The sequence below is a fragment of the Myripristis murdjan genome, chromosome 7 (genome assembly GCF_902150065.1).
Source record: "Myripristis murdjan chromosome 7, fMyrMur1.1, whole genome shotgun sequence".
Classification (NCBI taxonomy): domain Eukaryota; kingdom Metazoa; phylum Chordata; class Actinopteri; order Holocentriformes; family Holocentridae; genus Myripristis; species Myripristis murdjan.
The window spans coordinates 12258536-12272044 of record NC_043986.1 but is presented as its reverse complement, the minus strand read 5'-3'; the positions used below and the strand labels follow the sequence as shown (position 1 = coordinate 12272044).

Below are 13509 nucleotides of genomic sequence, written 5' to 3'. Positions count from 1 at the left end.
CCCAGCCAGGTGAATGGACCGTATCATTTTAGAAAACAAAGAACCTGGACATGGCTGGGGTGATGAAATGATTTATGCCCCCTTATAGAGCACATTCGTCAGTATGAAGCTCAAACCTCGACAAAATAAACAAGAAAAAGCCTTCTGTGCATAACGCTACCTAACCATTGCCACATAAAATTGCATTGCGTTCAAAGGAAATAGTTGAACTGAGATCAGATGCTTGCAACCTTCTGATCCAAATTGCGAAACCTAGTGACTGGACCCTAAAAGTGCCCATGACTTGTGAGTTTGGACCAAATAACTTTAATAAATAAAGAAAGAAATTTTCAGTGTCCAGGAGCAGCCTCAGATATCTGTATGCAATGCAAATTTATCTACAAGTGCAGCATCTTAGACTACATTTGGGTACAACCTTCATTATGGAGATATTAAAAACATTTGGCCTTGTATTGGTGCTGGATTATGTGTCTTCCTTTGCCACTGTCTCCTCTGTGTCACAATTATAAAGCTGAGGTTTATCTGACACACACTTAATTCTTCCCAGTGGTCCTGCAGGTGTTGCTGATATTGATCTGCAACAAACAGCCAGATAAGCCCTGTTGTCTTCCCTCCATCCCGTCTCCACAGGGAGGCCAAAGTAAAGCATCAATTACACTGGCAGAGCTGGTAGGGTGTCGGTGTTTTGCTCAAGGGCACTTCAGCAGGGGCCGGTACTTGCTGTCACTAGAGCTTGAACTGAGGCTCACTAGTTGCAGGATGATCTGTGCACGCTCATCACACCATCTGCCTGCCATCTGGTGTCACTCCATCATCTCATTCAGACTATTAATGATGACCAAGCACGTTTAAAAATAGAAATTAGATGACATAATCAATGAATTACAAAAACTGCATGCAAAAAAAAGCAATTCTTGTAATTCCTCAATGCAAGTCTTCATGTTAAACCTGTAGCATGATTTAATGTGTTTAAAAATGCTTATAATGTAACTCTTGTATTAAAAACCCACTGAGGATCAAAACAAATACTGAAATCATTTTGAATTTTGCAAGTAAAACATGATTTAGACAACATCCTCCTGCGATTTGCAAATAAAACAAACTTGGAGCTCTTAAAATAAGTCTTTATTTTGATAAACAAAGGCATGAAGATTGTAGTTACTCTGCTGGACTGAAATAGTTTAAGGGAGTCTTTTGATTGTTGCTTATAAATACCTCCTCCACAAAGTATAAATACATCTAATCCCTCATTCTTTTAGACATTTAAGCAGTATTTCTATTAGCAGTTTTAGTATGACACACAAAATTCATGGGAACAAACAATGTATTCCCGGACACTCAACACTACACACACACATACACACACACACACAAACACGCACACTTTTAAACGATGAACATGCTAATAGTGATTGCTTAATGACATAACAAACGACAAAAAGTGAAAGATTTAAAAAAAAAAATGGAACAGATATTTACATATTTTTGAGTAGATTGTGTACCCACAAATACATAATTTTCCTGTTTTTGTGCCTGTTTCAACTTAAAATGGCAGAGGTTGAGAATACTCCATCTGATTTAAATATGTAGCGCAGGAGTCCCAGGGCTTTGTTTTGTATTTAACTGCTCAGTCATTGCTCCTTGTCTCCAAAGGGATTAGGACACGAGGCCACTAGACTATCAAAACAATAAATATAGAAAATATGTGAATTCCTATGATGAGCACTGAAAGGTCACTGATTAGAGACGACAGGCACATTCTCCAGCTGTGATACACCCGAAAGCATTTAACAGACGTCCTTCTCTCACAGGTATGAATGCCCTCCGAAGATGTTTTGTCACGCTAAGTGTGATGTAAAACTACGATGTAGATACTGTAGGTGAGACAAATAGATCATTCAATGGTCGTTTTTACAAATGCATATGACACAGTGCTATGTATGACAGCTTGGCAGAGAGAGAGAGAGAGAGAGAGTGGCAGTCTAGCATATTCCTTTTTAAACCCCCCCACCCGCCCTACCCACCCCCCCCCCAAAAAAATCGATAGACACTAAAAGCAATTCATAAGTTATTCAACAGCAAATCTGCAACACACGATAGCACAGCTATAGGTCCGGATGTTTCAGCATCTCATGTTCTGAGTGTCACAGTGATGAGTCATGAACGTCTTAAAAAAAGAAAAACATCAGAGAATATAAAACTATCAGCTATTGGCAAGAACTGATGCTGGTCAATCTCCAGCAATAGACCTTTGATATTAGTGGTTCATAAATAATAATTATAATAATGACAACTGGTCTAGCTCGTCCTGTCCCCACTTTTGGTAATGATCCCCTTGTGAGAAATTAATTGTGGAGAGTGTATTCTCTGACACTAAAGATTGGCTAAAATTTGTAGGCATTCTGATAAAACAGAGTATATTTAACACTAATGCTCATCCTCAAGGTGATATCATCAGACTGCTGGATGCTGGCGTGGATTTGAAGTCCGTCTCATGATTCCATCTCGTCTCCGTCAATGATGGGCGGCTCAAAACTAAGCACCTCCTCATAGGTTAATCCTGTAAGACAGAGAAACTGTTAATGCATCCAAAAAACACAGTTCCCAGACCTTGGATTTTCTTGACACAATGTGAGGATTTTTGTTTAATGGTCAGTATAAACACTGGCTGGGCTGTATGAGCTGGTCAAACCACACTGTAGCTGGAGATTATTCTTTATAGCAAATATTACACTATAAGAAATGACAGTGAGTCTACAAGTATGTGAAAAAAGGAGTCAGAATTGAGCTACAGGTTGTGTTCTGTGCTTTCGCATACTTTATACTTTTGAAATGTTGAAACTTTTCAAGACCTGCAGTTACGACTGGGTGATATATGTATTTTGTATCAATACTGTGACACTCCTCATTTTGAAGTCTGCATTACAGTAAAGTGATGAAATCTTCTGACCTTATTAGACTGTTGTAGCTGTTCTATTAGTTGCCTCTACTCACTTGGCCACACTTTACCAATAACTGTTGATAGCAAGTTTTTATTTTTCAACTTTTCCATGTTCCAGACCCCCAAGCTGACTTTCACTGAGTCGTGGACCCCCATTTGAAGTAATTTTTCCCTGATGTGAAAACATATTTTGGTTTGAGTTTGGCAGAACACTGACTAATAGATTCAAATTGTTGAGATAAAACACAAAAATATAAATATAGCCACAAGTGGAGATTCACAGGGTCCAAACACAAAAGGTTATCTTCAACATAATATGACCTCCACAAGCAGTTGAAAACATGCCACATACATGAATTGCAACATGGTTGGCAAGTGGGATTTGGCCACCTGTGGATTTGAACCCTGAACCTTTATATCCCCTGTGTGGCCCCTGGCCCCGCTGGCTTGGACCCCTAATAATAATAATCTAAGCAAATGTAAGAGGGCCTCAGCACCTCCAGAGCTTGGACCCCTAATTATCCTTCAGGCACAAATTCCTAAATTCTGTGGAGTTTAATAATAGAGAAATTAAACCACTACTCATTCGGCTGAGGACCCCTGGACAGCAAGCAAGGATCCCTGGGGGTTCCTGGACACCAGTTTGAAACACAACTGATCAAAAATCTCTTGTGTGTAAAATATCTAATGAAAGCACCAACAGCACAGTATCACAATATCAGTCCTGAGGTAGGCTATTCGGTCAAAAGTATTGTGATATTTCATTTTGTCCATAACACCCAGCCCTGCCTGCAATTGTTTTTGGTTCTGTTTTTACACCGTCTATTAGATGCTGTACAGTGAAAATTAAACGTACGTTTCCACTCCTCTATCTCCAGCTCGCGGCTCTCAAAGCTCTGGTCATATGGCTCAGCCTCAGGCTCATCATCTGGGTCGTGGTACTGGGCGAAGTACGGGTGGGCCAGAGCTTCAGCCGCTGTGATCCGCTTATCTGTGTCCAGAACCAGCATCTTCTCCAGAAGGTCCACAGCTTTGGAGAAAAAGAAAAGCATAGCTGCATCAAAAACTGTATTTATCATCCCATGTGTCATTTAAGTTCCCTGTGTTTTCTGCGTACTGGAAATAACAATCACAGACATAAATGTGAGAACTTGCAGTAAAAATGGAAATTGTGGAGTATGTGAAATAACTGTGTATGTTGCTTCTGCTCTTTGAGCTGTACAAAACATTTTGGTCAAGACTTAGATTCACCAGCAGCAAAATATTAAGGATGTGATGTTCAGGGAATTTGGAAAAATTTAAAAGGCATTTCTTAGCACCTGAAAAATTTCAACAGTGAAGCCTCTGTCAGAAAAGACTGGTTCCATTGGTATTACCTTTGTGGGTGGCACCGATGAATACGTCAGCAAAATTCCTCTTAGGCATCTGTGGCAAGGAGTTGATGTAGTTCCTGGCCTGGGAAAATATTTAACTGAAAGGTCAGATCCTACTCGAGGCTACATTTCACCCACATTCTGTATTGTCAGAAATGATTTCATGCTACTGATTATCTCCGGCATAAACATCTCCTGGTAGAGGGGACCAGTGAACTTACCACTTCTCTCTACGCCTATATATAACTATACTGTATGCACACAGATACTGTTTCTACATTGATAGTGTATGTCTCTGTGGGAAATAATGCACTAGGCTCAAAGCGTCCCCGTATTTTGCATTGTGTGCACACTGTACGACGTGCTGTTGGCAGTTTGTCTCTAAACCAAAGTGACAAACATGAACTCCTATGTATCCTATGTATCTATGTATTTATTTTACCAGAAAACAAGAAAATCCTCAGTACAAATTAAAGTAAGTCTAAAGTGCAGAGAGACATTTATCATTTGATGCAAAAACAAACAAAAAAAAATCACAAAGAGTAATTACTGAAAGAAGACAACAAAAAACAGAAAGCAAGCCTTAAAGCAAAGTATCTTCAACACAGTGCAATGTCATTAGTAGCGATCATCAGCAGGAACTTCTTTGTATCTGTAGATCTTCCAAAGCATATTACAGTACACAACGTGCATAAATACAGAAGAAACTTGCTACTGTTTGTATGAGTGAAATGCCAAGCACTAGTAATGCCTTCACTACTGTTAATGACGGCTGCTTTAGCCAACAAGTTAGAGTTAGAGTCACGGTGCACTTGCATGCAGCAGGCATCCAGATGCCACTGAATTACTGTGCCAAAAAAACATCTTTTGCTTCATCAGTAAAGGCAATTTAAGCCAAGTCAAATTAAGCATATGTCAATTTTAGCATTCAATGTTACTGTACTTGCGGAATTCTGTATATGGATGTGTTAAGCTATTGTTTCTATACTATTTAAGGGGGAGTTATGGTCAACATAAGGATATAGAGAGAGATGTGTGCTGCTTGTAAACCCGGGGAATGTGCACTACAGCAGGCCTGAGGTCCCGACCTGAAAAAAGCAACCGTGGGTCCTGCTCACTCATGGCTGGGCATCCTGCTTATAGAGGATGCTGGGGGCGTTCCTGTCAGACGCATTATCTGCTGAAGCTGGTTTATGTCTACGAGGCTCAGGTCAAGGGGAGTATAGCGACAGAGCAGAGCTGGTTAAAGAAGCGGCTTGTCGTTCTAAAGAGTGTGCGGCTAACCTCTAGTCTGCTGTGGAAACTCCGAGCTTTGAAGCAGCAAGTGAGAGGAAAGTGAGGAGAAGCCAGTTAGGAATTGGCAAAGTTAGAGGAAAGAAAACAACAACACAACCTGCTTTACATTATCAGATTACAGGACAGTGTTAATCACCTGTGGCAGAAAAGTCTCACGGTAAACGTCAATTCATTCTCTCAGGTGAAGAGGCGGAAACCAAGTCTTGGGTGTTATTACAAACTCACATAGTCAAAAGGTGCAAAGCAAGCTGAGAACTGGCTAGTAGATCATTAATTACACACTGATGCACAGCACAGTGGAATGCTGGGAAGAAATAACTTGCATAACTTTGCAGACTCACAGACTCTGAAGATAATTTCATCAAGAGCTCCGGCCCTGGCGTTCCGACGAGCAGCATGATTAGCTTCAACTGATCAATGTCTACCAGCACGGGGTAAAGGAAGACCAGGAGCTGCACAGGGAAGACCTGGGAACCTGACCCGTTAGTCTTTGGCTGACTTTGTAGAACAAAGACCATCTGTGATATTCGCTATATTCCACACATCAGATGTGCTAAAAGAGAAGTGTTCCTGTCTACATTAAAAGTCACATCTCCAACTGTACAGAGAAGAGCACAAAGAGCACTTGGAGTTTGGGGTGTGAAACCTTGGCTGAAGAGAAATTCAGTTTGATTCACTGGGTAGCAATTCAATACAAGACGAATTTTGCTTTTTTGGGAACATTAAAATTCACTCCCAAATTTGTAAATCTCAACTCAAGTGAACACTTCTTTTCAGAATTTTAGGCAAAATTTATATCAAATAAACAAATGCCATAAAGTAAGACTATAGTTTTTCTTCTATGGAAAAAATAAATCAGACCACTAGCATCATTCTTTCTACAAATGATGAGACATTACCAAGAAAATCTATTCCATGGTATTGTTAGATCGTTTTTAGAATTATAAATGAATTTAAAGAAATTCAGGCCAAGGTCAGAGTAATTCATTTCTATTCTTTCTTTAAATTGATCAGTGCAGATAAATCAGCAGAATTCATTCAATGTATCGATGTGGTGAATGAATCCTAACACCCAAACTTTCAGTGCAACCTGTGGAAACAGTGTGAATTTTACAGCTCACAACAGGAAAAGAGGCGTGAGGCGGAGAGGAAAACATTGCTTTCTGCCTACTTAGGAGCTTAGCTGTTAGTATGAAAAAAAAAGTCTGAGCAGAGAAAGACAAAGACACACAAAACAACGAAGACAAACAACTGCAGGTTAATGTGCCCATACAAAGACTAGATGTGCTGCAGAGGGAAAAATGGACCAGGCCAAGGAAGCATACTGACAATGTTTGAAGAGTTGGAACAAGTCAGAAGTGTTGCCACAAAGGTTTATGAGCTGAGCCAGAAGGGAGTGTAGCAACAAGAACAAGATCTACTTGCAATATAGCTCGGAGAACATTAAAAAAAAAAAATTCAGACAGCTTCGTGGTGAAGGAGTGAAGCAGACATCAGTGAAAAGCACAAGAAGATTTAGATTATTAAAAAGACATAACAGCAATGAGCCCCGGATATCAGTTTTTGTTATCGTACCTGGACAAAATTAAAGTGTTATAAATCAGTGCTTCGATATTAATGTCAATGTGAGCTCTAAGCAGTGTGATTTAGAGGGTGAACAGCTACGGTTTTATCCTCATTAGAAAAGGATACGGTCAGTACCAGGAAACAAAGTTCGTCCAGTGAGAAGTTCTGCCATAATACACCCCACTGACCAAATATCCACTGAAACACAGACAGAAAAAAATCAGATTTAATGGTCAACAATAACAGACATCTATTATGAAGCATATGGAAACAGAAAGTCACTGATGAAGGTAAGCTGGCAGTCAGCCACAGAAAGGAGTGTCTGACGTCGTCTCTCTACCTGTCATGTTGTAATGCATCCAGTTGAGCATGATTTCTGGGGCTCGGTACCAGCGAGTTGCCACATAGCCGGTCATCTCATCGTCTGTGTGCCGTGCCAAACCAAAGTCCAAGATCTGGGAGAGATTAAAGTCAGTGAAAAGCTTTGCTGTTTGCGAATCCTTCTCCCCTTGCAAATACAAAGATAGATGCAGGATGAAGTTCATGATTTGTGAATTAGAGCTTAAGTTCACCGACCTTCAGCTCACAGTCTTCATTCACAGCCAGGTTACTGGGTTCAGGTCCTGACGGGGGAAAAAAAAAACAACAACACATAATCCCACTACTGTAGTGTATTTCAGGTGTAACTGCAAAGTTGTTACAGTTGGACTCACCATAATGAAAAGATTCGCCCTCTTTCTTTACTTAACACAGAATTATGCATCTTAACACAGTGCAAATTTAAAGGCCTGTTTACGACTTCCCTCCCCTTCTGTGTTTGCACAAGGAACAACCGTGACTGCAATGGGGAAGATGCCATAAACCCTGGCACACTATTTCTCTCAATCTAGGTCAGAGGTAAAGTGATCCATTGCCATTTCATAGTGGATCATAGCAGACTATCAAACGGGGTACTTACTCTGTGGATGATGTCAGCTGAGTGGATATTACTGGAGGGAGAGACAGAGAGGAGGACAGGGTATTAAATTACATCATCGATTATGAGTTTCATCGATCGACCACTATATAAATGTTTGCAGAGCTATCAGGAGTGTGGCACTGCAGTAAAACAAAGTTTCAATCAGTCTAACTTGCAGGAACAGTTCACCCAAAGACAAAAAGAGAGATTTTCCCCACTTGCCCCTAGAGTAATCTCTGCATCTATGCACGCCAGTTCAATGGTCCCAGATGGGCATTCATTTATGGAGCTCAAATGACCAGAAATTATAAAAAAAAACAATAACTCCAATACATGCTATAATCCACAGCCCTCAGGGGTAAAGAGTTTTGTTGGTACCTATTTGCAAACTCTATCTACCCGCTCCTCAAAAAAGGATGAATTATAAGCTGATAACAAGGGATAAATGTGGATTTTTTTTATTTTAGCATTTTGGGTGAACTGTCCCTTTAAGTGTTGTTGACACAGCATAATAAGTACCTCACCTTTAACCCCCGGAGGATCTGATAAATGAGGAACTGCACATGGTCATCTGTGAGTTTCTGACATTTGACTATGTGTTGAGGTCGGCGCCATTAGGTGTGTCACGAGGTACCTGCCAATCACAAAAGAGATCGGCACGGTTTAACCACACAACTGTCTGAGGATCGATATTTTTCTCACTCCAGAAAAAGGCAAGGCGGACATAAAATAAACATTATCGTTTCTTCAGCACGAGACAAACTCTGTTTTTCCATGACTCTGTAGCTCAAACGGTTTAACTACTACTTCTTTTCACTCTCACTCGTCTCCGGAGGCCCGAACAGGAAAAAGCCCTTCACAATGGAATGTCATTTAACGGCACGCCTACATAAGTGGGCTTAATGGACTGGATAATTCAAATCGAATCCCGACGCTGTTTAAAAAGCCCCAACAGTGGTAAGCACTTCTGGAAGAGGGGCGAGAACCGGATGCTACAGTGGCGCTTTTGCAGCCAAAACACGCACACACACACACACAAGCACACACACCGAGCCATGTGCAGGCGTCGTCAGTCTGCTGCTCAACAGATACCCTTTTCATGAATACCCTTCTATTCTCACACGGCAGCGAGTGAGACCTTAAAATAGTCCACACGGGACCTTGAACTTGTCCTCATTCCCCTCTAAGTGGCATCAAAAGCAACGCAGGGACACAGACGCATGGCAGAGTTCACCAGGCACGGAAAAAAGTATATAAATAGTGAAGTCTCATCCCTCTTGATCCACTGACCTCTGTCCTCCTCTCTCCTATAGGAACGGGAGGAGGCAGGAGCTCGAGGAGCCTTGCCATGGCACTGTGAGTCAGTCTCTATTTTTAGAGTAAAGGGAAACTGCAGCTACAGCACCTGCATATCCTAGGTTTTTCCTGGATAGCGCTACATGCAGAACACTTCCCATGTTCCAGGAGACGTGCAGATAAGCAGGTGTACCGACAGAAATAGAAACAGCAGACCTTAAAAAGTGCACAACCTCTGACGAGACATTTTTTTATTTCGTGCTCTTTGAGGGAAAAACTCAACTTCGCCAGTTTCCGTTTCCAGAAGCTAGACGAGTCACCTTTGTCTCCTCCCTTTCACTAAAGCCTAGTCACACAAACACACCCACAGTCTACATGGGCGACCTTGTATAGCCTCCTGTCCTCTGTAACATGATGTTAATCTGAGCCAGCAGGGCAACGTGGGATGACAGCTCTCCATTTCAATCATAAACAGAGGCCCGACTGCTGAGAGTGCACGGAAAAGGTCAAGTTTACATTCTTATTCAAAAGCGCCGTCCCTGTCATTCGCATGAATGCAAGGTAATGAATAATGGATTTGGGGGGGGACAAAAAAAATCGTTATCTATCACAATAATACCAATTGTTATCCTTTTTCATATCAAAGGTGAAACTGTGACATAGCGCAGCGGCACTAAACACTTCGTTGGTGAGTTATTAGATTATTCAGGGGAATGACAAGGGGAAAGAGGCAAGCTTAAACACAGTGCATCATCCTCTGCTGCAGGCCCAGGCGTGAATGTCTGACACTCTGCTTCTGGCATCCACCCCCACACACACACAAACACACACAGCCGGCGAGGCATCACGAACTTTTCAGACCGGGTAACCGTCTCGCCACTCCACTTGCCATTTCCAATAAGTTTTTCAACAACATACAAGAACTACCTGCACGCCAACAAATAGGCAAGGCTTTACGAAGCCAGGAACCAGGGCAGCACAGGGAAGGAAGCTCGTGGTGAAGCTCCCGTTGTAGCTGTGAGTGACTGAACAACCAACAGACTGGACAGTCGAAGAAACATTCCTCTCCGTTTAGGTCTGTTGGCCGGACTCCAGGTGTTTCCAGGCATGGCCGGGGCCGACTGCTGCAGACAAACTCCAAGCAGCACACTGTTCAGTTTGTTCTTACACACAGCACAACTGCTGCTGAGGTTGACTCCCTGACCCAAAGCCAACGAGCATGGCGAGGGAAACTTCAAGTTAAGAGTAGGGCTGGGCAATTTATCAATATTGTATAGTGGTATCTGTGGTATAAGACTAGATATCATCTGGGATTTGGGGTATTATAATTCTGGTTTTAAACACTGCATTACAATGAGAGGATGCAACTTCCTGAATGTATTATATTATTCTAGCTCTTGTGTTGTTTGCTTCTGCCTGTTTGTTTGGATATCATATGTACATTTCAAATGACTGATTATCACAAATCTAGCGTGTAAACATCTTGTGAAAGCACCAACAGTCATCACCACCAAATCAAGGTATTGTTCGAAAAATGTTGCGATATAAGATTTTTTTTCCCATATTGCCAAGCCCTAGTTGAGGGAATGTGATGCAACACTGAAACTCTTTCAACTTACACATCATTGAATTCCTCCAGGCTGGTTGCAGGGGTGAAGACATCAAGGAGGCCAATGACCTGCATCAGTAACAAAACCACAGTAATCACTGCAAAGAGCAATGAGTCACACTTCAGCAGAAACACTCTTACTGTACCGCAAGTTTTCTTGGAGGCACAAACATTGAGAAGCATGCGTCAAGCAGGTATGCACCACTTGTTCGTGAAGCAGGTATCATGGTAAAGTTCCTTGTTACGTTTTGGGTTTTTTTGTTTGTTTGTTTGTTTGTTGCCTCCAGAGAGATTTCACCTTGCAAACACCAACAGAGCAGACAGACTCACATTTTCATGTTTCATGTGCTTCAGCAGCCGCAGCTCTCTATATGTTCTCTTGGCGTGGATGATGGACTGAAATGGCCGAGAGAGTTTCTTCACAGCTATCTTCAAGCCGGTCTTCTCATCATATGACGAACTGTTTAAAAAAAAACAAAAAAACTTTGGCCTTCATTATGAGTAATGCACATACTTCCTCTGTAGCATTTCTGTGTCAGTGTGTACTGATAAAAGAACGAAACCTATAAACATCTACTGATAAGTATGTTATCACTGATAACAGCAAAGGTGTGGTTTTCAGGCGGAAGAGAGGCTCAACATGGGATGAGTTCACTGTTGAAACCAAATTAGATGCTGCGAGAGATGCTGAAGGCTGTAGAAAAGGGGTGATATCAGCAGAAAATGTCATCTCTCAGCACAGTGGGAGCAGCCTTGCTTGGAGCCTGTCATGCAGAGTGAAGGGAGAACCATCTCCTGCCACTTCCTCCTGCCAGCAAACCTCAGTTAACCACAGACACAGGCAGCAGACCACCACGTGTGACTCTTGCTGGGACTCAGAGCTCCTCCAAGACAACAATATTGCTATTTCTGATTTTTTTTTTTTTTTTTGACTGTGTGCTCTCGGTGGCATCTAAAGGGTGTTCAGATCCCAATTAAGAAGGGACACTAACGAAGGCCACTACAAATGAAATGATCCGAGTTTCACAGCATTGTTCAGGTCAACTCTGAGTAAACACTGACAACACAAGTCAAGTGAGCTGTTCAAGAAAAAAATATATATACATCATGGCCAATGTACTGGTGAGCTGGTGGTAATCTGACCAGCAACAGATTATCCCATTGCCTAGCAACAGCACAGCTGTCCGGTTCCATCTGCAAAACAAACATCTGCCCAACAACAATTTAAATGCCGCCCATGTTGTGTCCTAGATAGTATTAGCACAGCCCTATTTAATCACCAAGGGGAAATAGCCCGTGTGAATTATAATTCCATTCCTGTGAAAGCTTATCCTGTTACCAGGCAGCATTCAGGAAATCCACCTTGCTAGGAAAACAATCATCGGAAAAAAAGTCCTTGTGAAAAATGCTCAAATCAATAAGCAGGACTGTGAATGCCTCATGATTGTGGATATCGATTACTCAAAACACACAAAGTTAGGCCAAGTGCATATATCAAAATTGACCTAGTGACACAGATTATGCGGCTTTTTTTTAACCTCATCCAACATATCAACTAGTGGTGTGACATTACCAGAATATTAGAAAGTGCCTTTACAGTAGCCTCTGGGCACGCCATGCGACATTATATTAACGTGGAGTAAACAAAAACAAAAAATATATAACTCTTTATGTAACACAGGTGTAACTGTAACATCCCAACCTCGTTCCCACTTCCCAACTCCGTTTCCTGCAACCATATTCCGTGCTGGATGATATATTTAAAAAAATAATAATAATCTCACAAGTAGCTAACGAGGAAGTGAACACATGAGCAGGTTATAGACTGAAAGGTGTTTGCTGGGAAGCGCATCGCGGCTCCACACTGGCGCTAACATTAGCTGTAAAACTGAAGAGCTAACCTAACTTTAGCATCTGCACGGCAGGCCTGGTGTAAATGAATGGGGGTGGAGGGTGGAGGAGAGGAGGGGGGGAAGCAGCAAGGCTACACACACGCACACACACACACTTTGAAAAACGTGATTTACCACACGGATCCGTAGGCTCCGGAGCCGACAGGGGACAGGGTTTGGTAGCGCTCCGGTACTTCCCAGATGGTCTTGTTGAGCTCCTGCCGGTAAAACTTGGGTCTCTCTTTCTGCGACATTCCTGCAGAACAAGCCCCGAAGTTGACTTCTGCTTTTCCTTGGTGAGAGTGAGCTGCTGCTGGTGAGCTGTGCACAACAAAGTTAAGTTTCCCCCCCTCAGTAGCGGAAGCCAGGCTCACGGGAAATACCCCTCGGCGTCGCGCAGCATTCGCTTCTTCGGCTACTTCTTCGAAAAAACGCCGCACAACAGGTGTTTGCATGCGGCGATTTGGAAACTAAAAACGCGATTTTGCCCCTGCTGCGCTGCGCTTGTGTGTAGTTCCCGAGATTTCGCCCCGCTTGCAACATTGTGGGCCAAGTCTCGCGAGATGGTCATCTTCACA

General features: G+C 42.2%; 1 protein-coding gene across 1 annotated transcript; it reads right to left on the bottom strand.

Moving 5' to 3' along the window:
* Window positions 1–2056: 2056 nt before the first annotated feature.
* LOC115362779 (mitogen-activated protein kinase 14A) lies at window positions 2057–13489 on the bottom strand. The gene is given in 13 exon segments (XM_074933719.1): window positions 2057–2560; window positions 3798–3971; window positions 4318–4396; window positions 5952–6031; window positions 7303–7374; window positions 7517–7631; window positions 7753–7799; window positions 8131–8165; window positions 8654–8737; window positions 8739–8768; window positions 11050–11108; window positions 11370–11499; window positions 13067–13489. Coding segments are annotated over 13 exon segments (1293 nt in total). The 5' UTR covers window positions 13387–13489; the 3' UTR covers window positions 2057–2492.
* Between the last annotated feature and the right edge of the window lie 20 nt (window positions 13490–13509).